Raw genomic sequence first — 20,130 nt, 5'->3', positions numbered from 1 at the left:
CATTGGATTCTGTACTTTGTGGTGGAAGTGGGCAGCAGGAGACCCTCACCACCAAGAAGACCAGATGAAGGGGAGCCACAAGATACCACTGGAACCCTTGGAAGGCTGATATCTTTCTACCTCACCCCTGTTACTCTCTCCCTGTAACCCCACCCCTGCATACCTCTTCTTTCTTTTCCCTTCCTAGCCCTTTCTTTCTTTTATCTTTCTAGTCCGTCCTTTCTTTTCTCTTGTTCTCTCTTTGCCTCTTTTACTATTAAATAAAATATATCAAGTGTTTTGGCACCAACATCTAACCTCATTTGGTTTTAATCAAGTTTTGGGGTATATTTCACACCTTTCTGGGTTTGATCCATTTTATTAATAGAGACTTAGTTTTCCTTGCCCTTCTGTGTTAATTCAGATTGTAACAGAAGGAATAGATGAAAGAAGGTTGCACAAATAGATGCAGCCTTAGGCAGTCACTAGCAACCTTCCTAAGCCTGCACTGCACACTATGCATGCTTCTATTCTATCCCAGATTTTGCTTTACTCCTATATTCCTATAACACTGGATATAATCTGGCTGGCCCCAGACCCAAGTGACTGACCTTCATCTTATCTTATGCTATAAAACACAAGGAAAAGAATAAGGAGTTGCAGGTAACAGAAAGAAGTGTCAGAGTATCTTTTTTCAAGCCATTAATGCAACAACACTCAATTACTCTTAGTTGATACCTTCCTCTCAAATTACTCTTGCTCCTTGTATAAACAGTTTCATCATTTTTACTAGGCAGTTTTAGTAAAACTAAATATCTTGTATCAGACATACAAGGCAAATGACTGCACCTGTTTGCTGTTTTGTAAAGAAAAATCTGGAACTATAACTAAAAGGGTCCATTGGCTAACTCCTTACCCACTGAACTCTTCCCTACGGCAACACAGCAGAATAAAAAAAGGACTAGCTTCTGCACCTGTCTTCTGCTGGAAGCATGACCTGCATCCTTACTGTGTTGTCAATCCCTGAAAATTACCTACCTATAAAAGGCCATTTGTAATGAGTTTTCTTGCATTTGGACAAAATGAGTACATTTAGCACATTAAGCTACCATCATGTTTTTAAATGTCTTTTAACAAGAACATTGTACTTATTTACTATGTAAATATGATTTACTATGATTTATTTTAAATTTGGCTGTTTTGTCTGTAGTATTGTCAATCTTATTTATCAACTTTTATTTAGTAACTTTTGAAAAGTTTGTTTTGGAAAGTTGTATAGTACAACTTGGAAGAAACTTAGAAGCTACTGAAAATGAGTTTTGATAACAAAAATGATGACATGCAGTTTCAATTACATGTTCAACTCCATTTTGCCCATAACAACACAAAGAAACCAACTGGCACTGCAATGTGTATTTCAGAATTTCATGTAGTTGTGCTGCACAGATACATCAATTAGATCCTTCAAATAGATGAAAATATTTTATGAAAACAGGATTAGGATATAGACAGGATAATGAAAATTAATGCACTATAACCTGCATGTGATCACAATTTAGCTTCCACTATCCAATTTTCCAAAGTGATACTGAAAGATATCAGGACCATCACATGGCTGAATAGGTAACTAAGAAATCTTCAAGTTGATTCTGATCACATTTGTTTAAGTCCATAATTTTACTTACATATTGCTGAAAATATAACTGGTATTTGGTGTTGATTGACATAGATATATTTTTAATTACAGACAGTGAAATCTGGTTTGACCACTTAACCCTTTAAGAGCCCTTTAAGTCAGAGATCAGAATTTTTTATGCCTGTTGATATATCTGCACCTTTCCTACACAAATCACTCAGTTTTTAGTTGCAAAAGCTACATGGAAAACAATTTATTTGATGTTTTCAAAGGTAGGAAGAAATTTCATATCTTCTAGCATCACTGAACTTAAAGATAAAAGAATTTTTACAGCTGAATACGGTGTGCTAATTAGAGCCAATTATAACCGAGCTGACATACCATGCAATGAAAAGGTCTCTCCAACATTCACTCTATCCTTGTGAGATGCCCATTTTACCTGTATTTCATTTTTAGTTTATGGGTGTGGTTGTAGTGATCATTCATTCAGATTTTGTTATCTTAATCAGAGGTTGCTCAAATCTCCATCTGTAATATGTTCAGCTATGTTCTGTACTCAGGACTGAATGTTAAACATGAAATACTATGGAGAAGGGCAGGAAATATTGGTGAATGAAAAGAAAAAGTTACTTTTGAAGCAAGATAAAAATTTCAGAGAAACTTAAGTTTACATTTAGAACAGTTTTCAGCCTAGCAGAGGTGGTGATAATGTCTAAAAAGGAAAATAAATAAACCAGGCAGTACCATTTTCCTCAGTGTGCCAACAGTTGCTGACACAGTTTTCATAAATGGACAAGACAGTCATCAAATTCACAGTTGCCACTCAGAAACTGAGGGGCAACTTCAGGGCTGCTCTTTAAATAATCTATAAACAGAAGACAAGCAATTATACATGTTGCATTTTACCCTATTTTGTTATCATCTAACTCAGGATGCTTCAATTAAGCTTGCAGCTAGTAGTTTTTGGTATAAAGAATAAAATTAAATCCTACAGAGAACATTACCTTAGAAAAAAAATAAGAGTATTTAAAATATTCACTCAAATGCACACATGAAAGGACCCCATTATCTTCTTCTTTTCTGAAAAGATAGTTAACACCTTTATCAGTAAACGAACTGAGCTTTTACAAATGTACAATTCAAAGTCCTCCATTATAGATTGAGGAAAAAAGCAACACGCAAACACTTTCATCGACATGAACTGCAGTTAAGCCACAAGTGTTGGACAAAGCAAGCATTAACTGCTGCTTAACTGCAATTACAGAAGTGACAACCATTTATTTCTATAAATGGAAAAGTTTTGCTAGACTGAAAACTCCCATGCACTGAAAAATGGAAAATATACCCATGCATTTAGTAACTCAGCAGACCATCCTGCAGCTTCCACGTAGCCCACTAGAAAAATTCACATATTAAGAACTCAAATATCGTGCCTTCTTTGCAATAAAATCATTCCAATTTAAAGATGACTCTTGCCTATCGCACAACCAGGACATTAATTCTAAGAGACAGGAGATCAAACCAAGTGCAACCTGGAACCCACAGTTCTTGTTCCCTACCCAAGTGCTCTACAGAACAACCACATTTCTGAATGAAATCAGTTCTGGCTATTTTACAGTGTATTGAATTCTGCTGCAGGGAACAGAAGTTACACTTCATCTCAAAATTCTCATGCAATGAGAGACATTTTACCAAATATATGCACTTAATCACAAATGTACAATGTTTTTCATTCAATAGATATAAAAAGGACATTTCAAAACCCTGAATTTTTAACTGCTATGTAAGCAAGTGTCAGCAGCAACATTGCCACATCTATACTCATCCCAGAACACTGTGCTGGAAAGAATTCTACTCTAAGGGATAAATATTCTAAATAATAAATGCTTAATGGGGTTTTGGAGAGCAAACTGGAGACTGATACCAGGAAAACAGGGGCACCTGTTCAGTTAGTTCCTCATGAACATTTAAATTTTTCCTGCATAACTAATTTTTTCACAGTTCTACAACACTGTTTTTCTTTAACATTTTCCACTAACATTTTTAGCAATTCAGGAAGACTGAAAATAAAACTATTAGGATAAATAGAATTGTAGCATAATAAAAAGAAGTATCTATTTCACCTGCAAAATCAGTTGAGGCAGACTTCAACCCTCTCTTTTTTAGTGAATATGAATATCTTAAGTGACATTACAAAGAGGAAGAAATCCCCTTTTAAAAATAGTGAGAACAGAAACTAAACTATGTTCAATTTGGATGGAGAAGTGAAATAGTACTCTACAAACCCTTTTTTTTTTTTTTTTCTTGTAGGGTAACACAATTTCTGCACTATTTTATACATATCATGATTCATGAATCCAAACTAAACACAAACAACTGCAACGGCTCAAAAAAACTAATTTTCATTCAAGCATATGGAATCAATATAACTCATCAGAAGTTATAAGTTAACTAGAGACATATAGTAAGTTCACAAAAATGAATAAATATTTTTCCCTTTTGTATTTGCATCAGTGTCAGATTTTAGTTTGTCTAAGTTTCCATCTGTTTTACATGAGTAAAGTCAAATAAATTCTGATTAAAAGCTAACATAATAAACAGGGCATATAATACAGAGTTCTATTACTTCAGTATCCAATTAATGAATCACATTTATTCCCTAGAAAAAGTGATTACATTGAAGAGCTTAAAGTTCTAAAATTGCACAATACTAACCACTCAAAATTACCACAAACATTCAAAGGAATGAAAATGAAAAAAATAATGCTCTAAATTACTCTGCTAGTTTGAGACATATTTTAGAGGATGGCAAAAGTGGAAAAGGAGAGAGAAAATATAAGAAAGACAACTAATGGTTGAACACTGAACATTTGGATTTATATATAATAGATTATTTTATTTACAATAAAGAAGTATCAAAGATTCAAGAGAAGAAAATCCCATGAAGAATTCAGGCTTACATGGAATTATGAAGAGAGCAGGGACATAAATGCAGTTTAAACTTTTACCAATTTAGAATGGATCAGAATACAAAGGGCATTATCAGTACAGATAAGCAGCTGTTAAAATACATTCCCAGTGAAACTACAACTTGTCACTTAGCAAGTAAAAAAAACCTGTCTCTTTACTTACTGTAGCATCAGAAGTACCTGATGGAATATGTAGAATGAATCAAGTGTGGTAGAATTATTCTTAAATGCTGACAATTTCACACAGCTCTGAAATTTTGTGCATCATGTGAAGATACAATTAATATCTGCTGGGCAGCTGTTACAAAACCCTTGCCCCCCAGAAAATACAAAGTTCAGTTTATACACCAGAATATGCAGCTGACAGTCCTGACACTCTCAAAGAAACCTCTATACAAATATCAGAGGGAGCTCTGTCCTCACAATCATATTTCTGGTACTGCGACATATGAAGTGTTAACGTTAAAAAACTTATGACAGCATTTATTACATCTTTTTGCAATAAAACATATCTAAAAGCTACTGTACCACATACTCAAGACTATACAATCCTTCTAAAAGTATTGTTACTTTCAGGTTTATATTCATTAGCTACAGACTTTTAAATTGTTTTAGACTTTTTTTTTTAATGAAACCCTAGAGCAGAACTTTTACACATATATCCTGAAGCCTATAGAGGAGCACTGTAGAAGAAGTAACATTACCAACATCATGAAGGAAAAAGAAGTGATATTGAATAACATATGCAAGTGTGTTAGAGCCCTGAAAAAATGCCGTTTTCACTTTTCTCTTGAGTTTCAGATTCTACTACTTCTTGAATTTTTTACTTGAAAATGTTTTGGAGTGGCTGGTCTTCTGAAGGATTTTTTTTTTTTTAATAAATTTAATGGCCAAAAATGTAAGTAAAACACTACTAGATTTCAGTAATCTGTCTTCAGGGTATCAATTACAAATGAGCCTAACTTTGATCAGGTGACTCTGTGCATTAATGGAATGAACATGATAAAACTGAAAGTAATAAAATGTTATGTATAGAATCTTCTTTATCTTAAATTAATTAAATCTCTACTCAGTTGAAAGGACTATAAGAGCAAATTTTGTACTTCTGTAAAAAGCCAACCTTAATGAGGTTGATTTGTACTGTGTATGGCCAAGGAAGAGACAGTGCTTCTCTGTACTCTATTTGGAGACATTCAATGAAATACTAAATAAAATCTAAGTATTTAAAATCTGTGGGAATAGCTCATTTATAGTAACTTTCTCCTTTCTGAGTTCAAAGTTCTAATTTAATATTTTAGTGATAAACATCCTGGAGTTCTGCAACATCTGTGACTCTGAAAAATTTGTAATTTTTCTTCCTCCCTACATTGTCTTAGATGTGGTAATATTTGCATGTTCATATCTAGAATTGATTGAGTGGGATACACCAAAAAAAAAAACCTGAGCTAGTAGAGAAGCCTAATGAAATAATCTATCATTATTCCTAACATATTCATCCCTTGCAAACAAACTTTTAGCAGCTCTTGTTTTCTATATAAAACATGAATTCTTCATTCCTCACCTTCTGAGAACTGAGCCTCCACTTATATTGTCTCTGTAACCTCCATTCATTTTCCCTTTACAGTTGTATTTCATTGTTCATCTAACAATTTCCCCTTACTTATTTTCATTTTATTCTACATTTACTCCATAGATCACAATCTAACTTACTTCACCTGTTCCCTTCTCTTTTGAAACATATAGCTTAGTACTGACCAGGATCTACCCTATTCTATATATGCAACCTTTGGAAAGCAAAAAGTAGGATGTTAAACATTGAGAGGCAAGCCTGCTTCCCGCTGATGGAAGAGGATCTCTCCGCTGTGTTACAAATTCAAGATCTCAGAGATTATACTTTCTCTTATGGCTTGTAGTATCTTCCTTCTCCAAGGACTATTCTGTCAAATCTACCAAAAAAGTCTGCAGCAAAACTGAGAGAGAAGTAGAACAGTAGGTTACTGTTCTAAATACTAAAATACAAGTCTTCAAGGGTTTAACAGACAAGAATTCAGGGGATTCCTCCAATCTGCACTCAGAGGAATAATCAAAATCTCATTAACTGCTGTCCCGTTTCTGTGGGCTCTCCTATGCAGACACAACCTGGGACCGCTTCTTACAAGATACCCAACAGAAAGTTCCTTTAACTGAATCTTACAACATTGCATAGATCAACATAGTTAATGTTATGTGGGCTTAACTCTGTGTGAATATATATACTTATCTACAGAAAGACTTTATTGGAGAGACTTTTTTCCTTTCTAAACACACAAATTTCTGTATCTGCAGTTTACCACACTGAAAGTAATTCACTCAGGATTTTTGCACTTGAAATCTTTCCATTTTGGCTTATATGAGGAACAGCAGGCAGAGGATGAAGAAATCTTAGGCTAGAATCAAACAGAACAATTAACAAGCCTATTTGTTGGCCTAATTTAAGCATCTGTTTAATTTTCTGAACTCTCTTTATGCCATACAAGAGTTTGAGTAAAAATGATGAGTCCCAAATTCAAAGCTTGGAGTCAGTAAACAATCTCAGTAACTAAAAATGAATGGGGTATGCTTAATTTTTAAACACAGTACCTCATGCAATCCAGATAAAACGGAACTGTAGAAAAGCAAATTTCTTTTTCACTTGCCTGTTATGTCTTGGAGATTAGATTTTTGCCAAAGGTTTTGTCAAGACTAGAAAATTATTTCAATAGATCTTGAGTGGGAGGAGCACAGTGTTCAGTCACACACCAGCAAAGTTTAAGATTTTAGTCACAATCGATTGAAAACACTTTTGGTCTTGGTTCACAAAAGAGAACTGGTATTAAATATGTCTTTGCTGGTTTTTAGTAAGAATTTCAGAGACATTGGAGCACAGCATTCCATAAAGGAGATGAGATAAAGGTAAAAAAATGCAGAATCAGGTCTTATCATCAGTACAGAGTTGAACAGAACCAACACCTGACACACCAGACCTGGAAAAAATCCTCCTCTTGTGTTTCCTAGTGCATGATTCTAGAAACAGAAAATTCTGTGAGGTAATTTTTCAGCTACCAGGCTTACCTTGAATAAAGGATGATAAGGAACAAAGCAGAGCAGGGTAAACATGAGCAAAACTACAAGCAAATAAAGCCCTGAGGAGGGTAGTAGATGCCAGAGTACATGACCAGTTGCATGTTCAAGATAGTTTTGCTTTTCTTCCTGATTTACAATTAAAACTCAATTACTTATGTAACCAGATCTATAAATCTCATGAAGCATCTGTGCTATGGATACCAAGACTTACAAAAAATATCTTCCAGATATCTTTCTGGTATCTTCTCAGAGCTGCTCTCTGGAGTCCCTGTCACAAAGGTTGACACCAGCATTACACTCTGCATCTTTAAACTGTACAGGCATCTCTGCCCACTCTTCCAGGCCCAGCACATAAGGATAGAAGTCTGTCTCTTATTTATTTTTTTTTAGCATGTATTCTGACTAATAATATTCAAAAGTAACTTAAAAAATGAAGCCCGTATCCAACCATTCATGGCTGCATTCACACTGCTCTACTGCATGCTGTGGATTAAACAACCTCCTTAAAGCACACATAGTCACACTAAACTCAGGTCCAGTGTTCAACCTGTGGTTTTCCTGGCAAAATGTAAAGGGTATGCATGCTCTAGTGGCAAGGCAAATACAGATCCTTCTTACTGCAAGTATATGGTGCCAGACCACCACTGATCTCATAGTGATTGTGTACACTAGAATGGTGGCCTTACATTGTGGTTTGAAAAGTATTTACACTTTGCATTGAAGAAAACTGCTTTTCTGATTTATATTTCATTTCAGCTACTGAACCCGTAGTGTCTAAATAGCTTCATGTTTTTCGAAACACCTAAGAAGTGCAATACAAAGATTGCTAGTTGTAGCCAACACACCAGTAACTGGGGTGTGGTCTCTGACACATTTAGCACAAAAGGCTTAATTTACTCATTTGGGAGCTGTGTCCAATATGAGTGAGACAGGAATAGAAAAGTCTACTCTAAAACAAAATCCTCTAACTCAGCTGTGCTTGCCTGAGATGATGTGAGGAGTACGAATGCCAAGCCTTCTGTTTACACCTTTTATCTCTCTGTAACACAGGACATTTTCAAATCTCTATGCATATATATACATATGCACATAGATAAAGGGCATTTAATAGTAGCAGATATTTGTAAGCACTAAGTACTGAACAAAATCAGATAGCAGATGACTGAAAACTGTGCATGAGCTTGTTATAAACTGTTATTAGAGGAAAAGAAATTATTCTGGGCATTCATATAATTTGCATCCTGATAAAAAGCAGTGATGTGCCTCCTATTCCTCCTTTAGTTATCCAGCTACTATACAAAGTTCTGGCATTCCAACATCAGATAGAAACCAATTATGGAAAATTATAAGACAAAAAGCACAAAACTTAAAAGGGTAAAAGATAAAGATTAAAACAAACAACAAAATCTCTCCAATATAGTTGGGAATATTAAATAGCAAAAAGCATCAACAATAAAAATTGAATTAAAATAATAAAATAATTACAAGGTATGTAATTATCAAAGTATGTAGCAAAGAATTAAAGGATACTACTATGAAGAAATTTAACACTCAGAAAACCCATATCTTAGAAAAAAGTCATCTATACATTTTTGAATGCACTGATATGTCTTATCTTTTCAAGAATCACCTAATAAATATTACCTTCAATTTACCCTTTTCCTTTGGTTAAAATTTAATCTGCAATACTCAAACTAGAAATCTGTGGCTAGAAATGGATATTTAAAACTTAAGATATGCCCTGTGTCTGGTCAGGAAGCAGTGAGAGCATATCATAAACACACATCCATAAAGCACCAAACTTGAGAACACACAATGAACAAATTTAACTTTCTTTTAAATAACGGAAAGGGAAACAAACCTCTGGAATAACCTCTGCTTTATCACAGCTCTCCTTGTCTTGACTTATACAACAGATAAAGAGTAGCTACAGAGGCACCATGTAACATAATGAATTCTTATCCTTATGAAACAATAAATTACTCACACTTACGCTAAATCAGTTGAGTGAAGACTAGAAAAGAAAAACTTATGTGCAAGATCAAATTTATATTCCATTAAAAGACTCAAATTCTAAGTATTATACCTTTATGCAATAAAGGCTTTAGATGGGGGCAGGTGGGGAAAAAGACTTTCAAACAGTACACAGGCTGTTACTCCATATGTGTTTGCAGGACTATAATAAATGTTTTTAATCTATGAAACATCTGGGACTAAAAATCCCATTTATACTTTTTTTTTTTTAAGATGGAATACTTTTAAAGTGCATAGCATAGCTTCTACAATATAAATCTGAACAAAACTAACAGCATGGGTCTATCCTTCAGGCTTTTTCTAGGAGTATAAAATATGCAGAATCCTACCAGGCCATATTGCCATGGGCTGTGTTGTCAAGGTGACAGAGTAGCTCCAGGGTTTGAGTGTTGCTTGATGAATCATCAGGGGATTCATGACTGCCTGATTCCAATTCCTTCGGCATCCTCCAAACAGCAGCACATGTCATGACTTTAGTGTCTGAAGCTAAGCAACAGAGAATAATGTCAACAGATCATTGTATGGGAGACGTATTTTGTACACACTGCACCAACATTTACACAAATCTATAAGCAATGCACATCTGCTGTTTGAAATATTTAAAAATATAATACCAAGATGAATTCAAAGAATGCAGAATGTGGCTATAGACACAGACCTCAAGTTAGCAGTCAAGTTGCTGCAAAACTCCTAATTAGCACGATTTAATGTGTGTCTCCCTGAACAAAAGGAAAATTCAGTGCTCATGAAAACTCTTTGAGACGCACATTTTCCGAGTTTCATTCCCCATACTAATGCTAATGAAAATGACCCACAAGTTACACTGCTTGATTCCTAAACAGCAAAGATACAGACATCATTTAAACATTTTCTTTTAACAGCTATCTTCAGTTTAATCCAGAGAATTGTCTCACATCCTTTACTACCAGTAACTGTTTATTGCAAAATTATGTTTCCCATGTAAGTACATGCCTCTAACCCCAGCAAATAAAAACAGCTTCCAAAAAAAGACAAACTGAACTAACATCCACACAGCCAAGTATTACAAGTTATGAAGAACAAGACAACTGTAGATTGAGGAGAAAATACCATACGGTCTGTGCACATATGGCATTGCCCATCACCCAATATAGCAATTTGTAGCAGTGCAGAATGGGAGGAGACCAGAGCAGCAGTGCATATGTTGATGCTGTTCCAGCCACTGGTCCCGGGTTCACTGAAGGCGAACGGGTTTGTGTGATCCACTCCAGCAGAAACAAAGGAACCAGTCACAGCCACGGTAAGCAAAAGCAGGGGAGTGACCGCCGGCTGCGAGATGAGCTAAATGAGAAGTCCAGAAGATAAGCAGCAAGGAAAGATACATTTTCTGTTCTGAGATAATTTTAGAGGCCTCTATCTCAAAGTACATTTTAGCTGATTTTAGTCAAGAGCATCTGATTATAGAGCCGTGAGCAATTGTGAGCAGCTTCATCAGTGGAAAGGAAAATGGCAGTAACTGTAAGAAGAGTGTTCTCAAGAGGAGGGAAAGACACTGAAAAGGCCCTCTCAGGCTGAAATAGTAGCAATGGAGAAAAAAACAGGTATTACAAATATCACCAATCTGGATACTCTATATAGAAAAAAAGGCAACCAAACAACACAGAATAGGACGAAGAGTATCTGATATATAGTAAGTCCTGAATACAAGAGTTTAAAATGCAGACATATTAAATAAAAAATAAAAAAAAAAAAGTAGTTAGGTCAAAACTGTAGGAAAAAAAGGGGGAAAAAGGCCATTTCTGTGACACGAAAGGGATAGGAGGAGGACTTTATACAAATTCAGAATACACAATCACTGGATATTTGAGTCAAATACAGTAAAAAGTGACCATACATCTAAAGATGATAGAAAATCCTTTATTTATTAACATTTAACTGAACTTGTGCTAATTGTAGAGCATGCTAACTAAACAGCTATTTCTGAATCATTTCAGGCAAATTGTTTACTCTAGATCCGTGTGCCACTGAGAAAGAGAAGAAAGCAGTAGTGGATGGCTACCTTTCCTTGGCATAGAGCAAACCCACACTCAGTGTCCTTTGTACACCATGCAAGTAATAAATAACTTAAGAGTGCAATAAGAAGGGGAGATTTATCAAAAGTTTCACTTCAATGTGACAGAACAGTAATGAACAGTGTCTGGTAGACTGTAAGTTCTAAAAGATCTGTACCACGCATATAAAGCATTAGCTTTTCCACTATTATCAAGATCATGGCAGAGAACCATAGAAGCAAATCATGGAAAACAAACTACATGTTTATCAAGCCATCTTTCCTCTCCAGAACTCCACTATAAATTTAAAGAGAATCTTAAAATGACATAAAGAAACTTAATATTTGGGAAAGAGATTAAAAAAAAAAAAAAAAGTGGCCTGCACAAAACACTTTTCAATGCACTGATAGGTCCTATCTTCCCCAAGAATTACCTAATAAAAATTACCTTTTTCTTTTTAGTTGAAATTTAACCAACAAGGTTTCAACTAGTAATCAGTGGTGAGATAAACTCTTAAAATTTACAGTACAATCTATGATATAATTAAAAACAAAGAATCAGCTATCATTTCTGAAGTAGTTTTGGGATGGAGGGGTGTGTTTTGGGTTTGCTTGGATCAGAAGATTTTTTGATGTTTTTTGAGGATTTTTTTGTTGTTTCTGACAAGCTAGCTAACAAATAGAAATTTTTATGCAGCCAGATTTTGAAAAGGATCAGACTGATTTTAAGTATTGTTCAGTTTTGATAAATTTAAAATTACTCCTACTAGAATATATTTAAGTAGAATGAGATTATGAAGGTCATCTTACATAGCAGGTGTCTGAATACAGAAACCAAAGAGGGCCTTTCCACTCTCATGTGTGACATGTACAGAAATATCCAACACTGATCGTTCATTATCCTGGTTCTGTTTCAATTCAGACTTTTTATTTCATTTACAAAAAATCTGCTGTTATTCCACTTTTCTTAAAATTCTCAGATAATTGTGACACTGCCTGTAAAATTTGCATAACCACCTCCTACACCATATTTTTTCTGAAAGGTTACAGCAGACCACATTCTTATCTTGCTAGTAGATGGCTAGATGGTCCCAAATTATGTTAAACTGTGGTTGGTAAAACTTGGAGCACATTTCTATGCCCTGCATCTGTTCAAGAAGCAGTGAGAACGTATCATACACACACACACACAAAGCAACAAACTTAAAAATATATAATGGACAAATTTACCTTTCTTCTGAATACCAGAAAGAAAAGAAAACAAATCCCTTTAATAAACTCCACAGTACTGGGCTCTCCTTTTCTTGCCTTAAGCAAGACAAATGAGTAGCTACACCGGCACCATATTATATGAATTCTCATCCTTAACAAATAATAAATTACTTCCACATAGGCCAAATCAGTTGAGGGAAGACTGAAAAACAAAGACTGAAGTGCAACATCAAATTTATACTCCATAAAAAGATTGAAATTTCAAGTATTGCTGCCTTGCATGGCAAAGGTTTTACATGGAGAGAGGTGAGGAGAAACACATTCTCAAGACATCTTTCCTCTTATCACAGCACCACAATCTTAAGGACAGGCTTGAAATGACATTTTACCTTCTTAAGACTGGAATATTAGTTCCTTGCATAATTAGATTTCCAGACTGAAAAGCTTAAAACAACTAAACAAGCATTATTTTGAAGACTGAGGGTGTCGCCCTGAAAACTCAGCTTCTGAGCTTGCTGACATGGTTTTCTAAGACTTTCCCAGGACAGGAACTGTAAACATAGATATGTGTATTCTTTCTGTTACACGTCTTGTGATGGGCATCTCTCACGGCCAGTGCAGTAAGAAAGTGTTATCCTGACCATCCAATCCCTGGCCATGGTCAGAAGCCTATAAATCCTGGGAGGAAAAATAAACTCTCTCTTCCTTTCACCACACCTCGAGCTGTGTCCGTGTGATCTATTCATCTTCAGCGGTAACATGAGGGAGGCCAAAGCATAAGCATATATGTATGTGTACACAGAGAGAGAGAAAATCCCCCAGAAACTCGATGTGATCCAGGCTCCTGTAACACTTTGGAGGTTTGAAAACTGAAGTACAGGTTGGTGCAGAATTTCATATGCAGAATTTTGTGCAGTTCCATGCCTCTTTTACTTCACTGGAATGAGTGGTAAGAGATAAATTAAATTGCACATTAGAAAGGGATAACACTAAAAGCCAACAAGCACAGAACTTCGACACTCAGCACAGACATTATTCTCTGCTTTCAGCTGGGTTTGGTGATGCTGAGGGTAAGTGAAAGACCACCTTCCAGCTGCTGAATGTCCATCCATCTTGAATTGCATGTGCATTGCAAATATTCTAATTTTAAACTTTGGAGAAATTCTGGAATTAGATACATGGCTGAAATCTGTAGAAGAAAGACTATTCAGAGCACTACTAACTTCTCCTTGGACAGTTCTCACACTTTATTAATGCTCAGATGTGTGAAACCAAAATGGAATTTCCACAGCCACCCAGAGAAGTAATTTTAAATATGGCTGGCCTTAAGGAAGGCTTAATTTACCTTTATATAAGGAACTTTTTTAAATATATCATTTTCTCCTTTGTAAAAGAGAGTTCAAATCTAAGTGTGGAGTTAAAATGTCACTCTTCTGATAGATTAAGTGGAGCTTTTTCTAGGTCACCATTCCTCTTAATCGAACAACCACTAGCTACAAACCTAGTGAAATCCATAAACACAAACAGGAACTCTCACTACACAGAAATCAAAGTCCCACAACAAGCTTCCATGGCTACATGAAAAGCTCATTAACAGTACACAGTATTTGTGGCATTACCCATATAGCCTTATTTCCCAAGTAATCACATGAAAATTTAAAAATCCAGTGTTACTAGGTAATTTCACTACCACCTCTGTAGTGACACTGCTTATCTAGAATGCCTACAGGCAAAGAGAACTCCAGGTTTTCCCATCTTTTACTATCTTCACATCACATTACTGCACATATGCATAAAAAATGACAGTGTTTTTATCTACCAGCTCTCATATTATCTCTTTAAAATGCTAAAAGACAAGTGTGAAACTAATATTTAAGTGGCAATGCCAGTTATTCTGTAAAAGAAAGAAAACCAAGCTAAACACATAGTGTCTCTATGCTGTGCTTCTATGCCTTCCTTAAAAGGAATGCCTTTTATATAGTTGGAAACCATTTTTGCATCCCTACTTCATACCTAAACAAGAATTTTTATTTCTGTCACAGCACCAATGCAGAAGAGAATAGATAAGGTTTTAAGTTTTATCACTGTGTGTATTAAGGAAAATGTTAAGCACTACTGAACTTTCATAGGGAATAAGTCAAAGGTTTTAAGAAGGATGTGTCGTATTCCTCACATATTGTTCACATAAAATGATCCAGAAATGAGACAATGAACTGTTGAATCTTTGTCATATTTGTTCTTCCTCATTCAAGAGGGGGAAATATTTGCTCCTCCTCATCCCTTATCTAATTTATCATACATCTTCAGTATATCTTTTGCTAGGTATAGCTAAGGATGGAGCTAAATGTACTTGTTCCAACTGCAACAACCCTCTGTTAAGCACCATTTCCCCAAGTCCACCAATATTACCTCCTGGACAGAGGATAATATCTGCTAGAGTGACTGCACACAGTTGCATCTACCCAGTTCTGTTGAAATGATCCTGGCTTACAAACAAGCAAAGCAGAATTTAAGGAATAAACAAGTAATCCTATACTTTGACAGCACTGAATTAGGAAGCAACTATGCATGAAGTTGGTAGCAATAAGGGTACAGTAATCAAATGTAAGAAATAAACTTTGGTGAGTTCAAACTTTGTTGAGTTCAGCCAAAGCCTAAGAGGTAATCATGGCTATAGAACATGAGGCCATCTTTGGTGTCTACTTCACAAATGGAGCAAGTGAGAAAACCCTCTGCATGCAGACTGTACAACTTGCAAAGGGTCACAATGTGGTCAATCAATACCAATTTTCCCTGAAGCATGCAAAAGAACTGCTCAATGAGGACTATTTCCACGACAATTTTTAGCTTTATACTACCAGCTGGTTCCAACACAGAAAAAAAGGTAAAAGCTGTAGACTGGTGGGACATCCCATTTATCTTCCTCCAAACTGTTCCCCTTGGAGAATTGCTCTAACTTAAATTAAGATAAAGAAATAAGCCTGGGGAAAAATTATCTGCCTGAAATTTAAAAATAACAGGAAGTTACCAACCAGAGTCCAAAAAGAAAAACACCTGTAAGGTTAACTACAAGTACCTATTATTCTTTGATAGAGTTCCTTCATGCACAAGAAATCAATTCACTGCACTGCTGCTGCTGGAACACAGTAGACAGCAGACATTCCTTAAAAACTATACAATCACTTCTGGACTGGATGCAAAAACAAATATCTATGGAAATAAGAACACTGCTGATTCCAGATGCAATCAAGTTGTTCAGGACACTGAAAGTCACTCCTGCTGTTGTAGAAAATTACCATTTTTTATGAACTGGTAGGTTTTTAAGCTAGAAGGGATGGCCTGGGCACTTCATACTGCTCTTGATTTTGCATCAGCAATTCCTATAATTGAGGACTTCCAGAATGAAAGAAGTAAGCTTTGTAACATTTCCAGACTTAGACAGAAGAACCTAAAATTTTAAGTAATTGAAAATTATTATAAAGATTCCTTCAGCAAATGACACAGACTGCAAAAGTACAAAGAATAAAACTGAACATCAGATATTATAAATTCTGTTTATAAAGTCTTCTTAATTTGTTCCTTTTAATAAATAACAGCTTCAAAAAGGAGTTAACATGAAACCTCAGTAAACATACTAAGAAACCAATTGATATCTGGACTGATTGATGTAGTAAATCAGAACAGCCAAATAAGAAATACACAGTCTAATTTGTCACCATAGAGAGTAAGGGCACTTACTTAAACCTCTATTTGGTTTTATATTATTATGAACAAAATATCATACTTGATATGCTAGACCTGTGATTTTCCAATTGAAAACAACCCAGTAATTTCATTATTTTCTCATGCATTACTGAAATTCTCACTCCTCAAATATGTTTTTTGTGAGAGAGCTAGAGAAAGAAACTCTTCTACTTCAAAGTCTAGTGGTCTGAGTTTTAACCAAAGAAAAGTCCAGAATAATCCTCAAAGCAAACCAAGAAAATCCCCGACAAAACAAAAGGCAAAAAACCCCCACCTGAAATTACTTTAGAGAGACTTCAATCAACTATTACTAAAACAAATATGAAATACAAAAAATCCAAAGAGCATATAGAATATAAAAACCAAACCCTCAATGGAAGTGTGGATACCAATCAATATTCTGCAGTTTCAGCAAACGAAGACTAAATACATTCAGAAACACACCAACTCTGTTCACCTTGTGTGGAACAATGCAGATCTAGGACTTGCTAAAACTCAGTATTATTGCTCACCCTGTTCACTCACTGGAGCTGCTTCTCCAAAAGGGAAGCTATTATTACCTTTTGAAGGAAATACAGATATTTGAAAAAAATAAAGGAGAAACTTATTTTAAGAGGAGTAATTAAAAACAATCTTTATTATTTCACAACAAAGTTTAAAACAGTATTTTAAGAAGTTAGCACCCCTCCAGAAAGGTGTCACCCCTCAAGCCAACTGTTAAGAAAATATTACTATAATATAAAAGAAGCACAGAAAAGAGTTTAAATGGACATTTAAGAAAAGCTACTACCTGCCCCTCTCACCCCTCCACTCTAATCCGAATTATACAGGTTCCACATCAGACAACATTACAGTTCACTATTGTTCACTCATCCACCTGTCATGCTTCTGGCATTACTTGCTGAATAAAACCCACCATGTTGCTGCAGTCCTGACCTCTCAGAAGCTTCCAGCAGACCAGATATAGGTTCACCATAGTAATATCACTTTACACACCACTTTAATCTTTGTGTTAATCGTTCTTTATGGTCTTTCTTAATGAAACACACAATATATCACCCTTGATTGTTCTTCCTTCTCCCAAATTCCAGACAATTATTGCTAGCTTCCCAGTCTCTTTTTGAATAATTCCAAAATACATTTTATATACATTTTATAAATACACCAGTAATTTAATATTTTAAAGTTAATTCTTGATCATCAGTAGCTATACACACCTGACCGTACTATCTACAGGAATGATGTTTTCATATTACTTTTTGCTGTTATTCTACTTTGTTCCCATGTGCTTAACCTTGAAACCTGAATGACAATGCTTCCTACATCACTGCCTGCAGACATTCACATTGAAGCTGGAGGAGCTGAAGTATCAGTGCCTGACAGGGTTTGCTCTTTGATCAGCTCAGGTGGTGCAAAGCCAGCTGTCTGCAGTTATTCTGTTGCCCAGGGAACAACAACTGAAGTGTGTACTTCCTAAATCTGCACAGGAGGCCCTTCTGCAGCATTGCCACAGCAGCTCGTGCTGTGCAAGGCTGAAGTGGTGAAGCTGCTATAGCTACAGCCCAGCTGGTGCCCATTAGTGCTCTCGGTATGACAGGAACAAGCAGCTAGTGCTCAGAACCCTCCTCCCCTCCACTGACAAACAGCACTCTTCTTTACCAGTCAATGTGAACATCATTCTTCAAGTTTAATAGAATTAAGAAATAAAAACACAATTACTCAGGTATGCATATTTTGTTTTTAAAAAGAATATGCTTTTCAACCTTTTTAATCAATTAATTTTAAAAAATAAACTGTATTCTGTTTATTCAACATCATGTCCTTCACAGGCAAAAAAAAAAAGGGGGGAAACAGACCATTCATTTTCTGGGTTAGTAGCTTCATCTTTTGTCCTAAGAGCCTGTGTAGTCTTTTATTTTACACTTTTTCTGAAATACAGAGAGTGAGATATGTATAGGAATAAAGAGTACTGGCAGTTTAATTTTTCTTTCCATTACTTAAATGCACTTTTCAGCTACCAAAAACCAGACATTGATTTTCAAAAAAACCCCAAAAAACCCCCAAAAAGCCACAAACCCGCCCCCCCCGCAAAGAAACAAGAAAAAAAAAACCAACAACCAAACAAACCCACAACACATGGAAACACAGAAGCTCACTTTTCATCTTAATAGTGTATGTTAGCATTGTATATACTGATGTCCAAGGAGGTTTTAAAAACCTCACCTGCTGCAGATAGAACTATCTAGGAGCATGCAAAGGCATGGGGTATGACATGGAGAGACAGGTAAACCCATCATTTTCTATTGAAGAACAGGAGACACTGTGCAGAAATCAGGCAGTCAAATTGGAAACGGCATAATTTGCACTTTTATAGGCTGAGCTTCTTATGCTATTCCAAGGTGATTTGAGACAATGTTTCAGCACAGACCTTTTTTGATGATATACTCTGCAGACATACATATGTTTGAGGGAAGTCAAAATTCACTGATTGCACTGGAACTCTGCTATATGGGGATGGCCTAAGCAAAGATCTGCAACCACTGCTATACTGGTGAGCTGAACTCTACTCTTCAGGCAAAGTGTGGCTGCAACAATGTAAAAGCTGCAACAACAGTGAGAGGCACACAAGCAAAAAGGTATTGGCTGGCCATATAAAAATCATTTGTGAGATTTAACTCTGTGCTGAGGAAAGCTGCACAGTACACCAATAAAACTTAATGGGGGATATTTATATGTTGGCTTCCATTATCACAAAGGTGAGTGGAGCTGAACAGCATTGTCCACACTGCTACTTTTACACACACAATAGTTGTCGCATGGAGGCAACTCATTTTCATCACCAACAAAACCATGGCAGCTGTCACTGAAATAAGATTAAATTAAACCAATACACTTAAGTTCCCACTTGATATTTCATAAAGTATTAAAAACTGTACTCCTTAACCAGTTGATGGGAACTGCACACCACTTATTCACCTACTGAATCGGGTGCCTTAATAGACAGTTACATATTCAAGAACATATCTAAATAACCTCAAGCATTCCCACTCTACATCATAGGAGTTCCAAAGACAAATATAACTTTTGTAAGAAGTCTACCTCAAGCAGGACAAATGCCACTCCATCCAACATGAGCAGTTTACATGGCTGCCTCAAGCTTGACACACCAAATTCTAACCACCAGCTCAACTGGAAAAGGTAGGTTCACTACCCTTCATATCAGCCTTGCATAGTCTCCACTTGGAACTTCCCCCCAACAGAAATCCAGATGTGTGGTCACAACCAACACACACAATTTCTTCCAGCAATAACTTGGGATTCAAAGCTTAGATCTCGGAATCATAATCTGCCTGTATCTTTACATTAACTGGACAATTTGGGAAGCTAGCTTCCAGATGTGCTCACACATCAAGCAAAAGTAATTA

At 35.8% G+C, this 20,130-nt stretch overlaps 1 protein-coding gene and 1 long non-coding RNA gene across 4 annotated transcripts in view; one reads left to right on the top strand and one right to left on the bottom strand.

Moving 5' to 3' along the window:
* The window catches only part of LOC147654646 (uncharacterized), an 837,032-nt gene that overhangs the window by 81,326 nt on the left and 735,576 nt on the right, over nt 1–20,130 (top strand). The window lies entirely within an intron of this gene.
* EIPR1 (EARP complex and GARP complex interacting protein 1) overlaps nt 1–20,130 on the bottom strand; it is a 75,393-nt gene that overhangs the window by 28,724 nt on the left and 26,539 nt on the right. For 2 of the 3 annotated variants that reach the window (XM_023922556.2, XM_086875932.1), the window contains exon 4: nt 10,050–10,206. In XM_023922556.2, the coding sequence (XP_023778324.1) occupies nt 10,050–10,206 (157 nt within the window). Of the gene's footprint in view, nt 1–10,049; nt 10,207–17,922; nt 18,101–20,130 lie in introns of those variants that run through there. The other variant, XM_023922557.2, reaches the window with a different exon arrangement.

Source organism: Cyanistes caeruleus, chromosome 2, assembly GCF_971803275.1.
Source record: "Cyanistes caeruleus chromosome 2, bCyaCae1.hap1.1, whole genome shotgun sequence".
Classification (NCBI taxonomy): domain Eukaryota; kingdom Metazoa; phylum Chordata; class Aves; order Passeriformes; family Paridae; genus Cyanistes; species Cyanistes caeruleus.
Note: the sequence above shows the minus strand (reverse complement) of the source record. Positions and strands in the feature narration are given on the sequence as shown.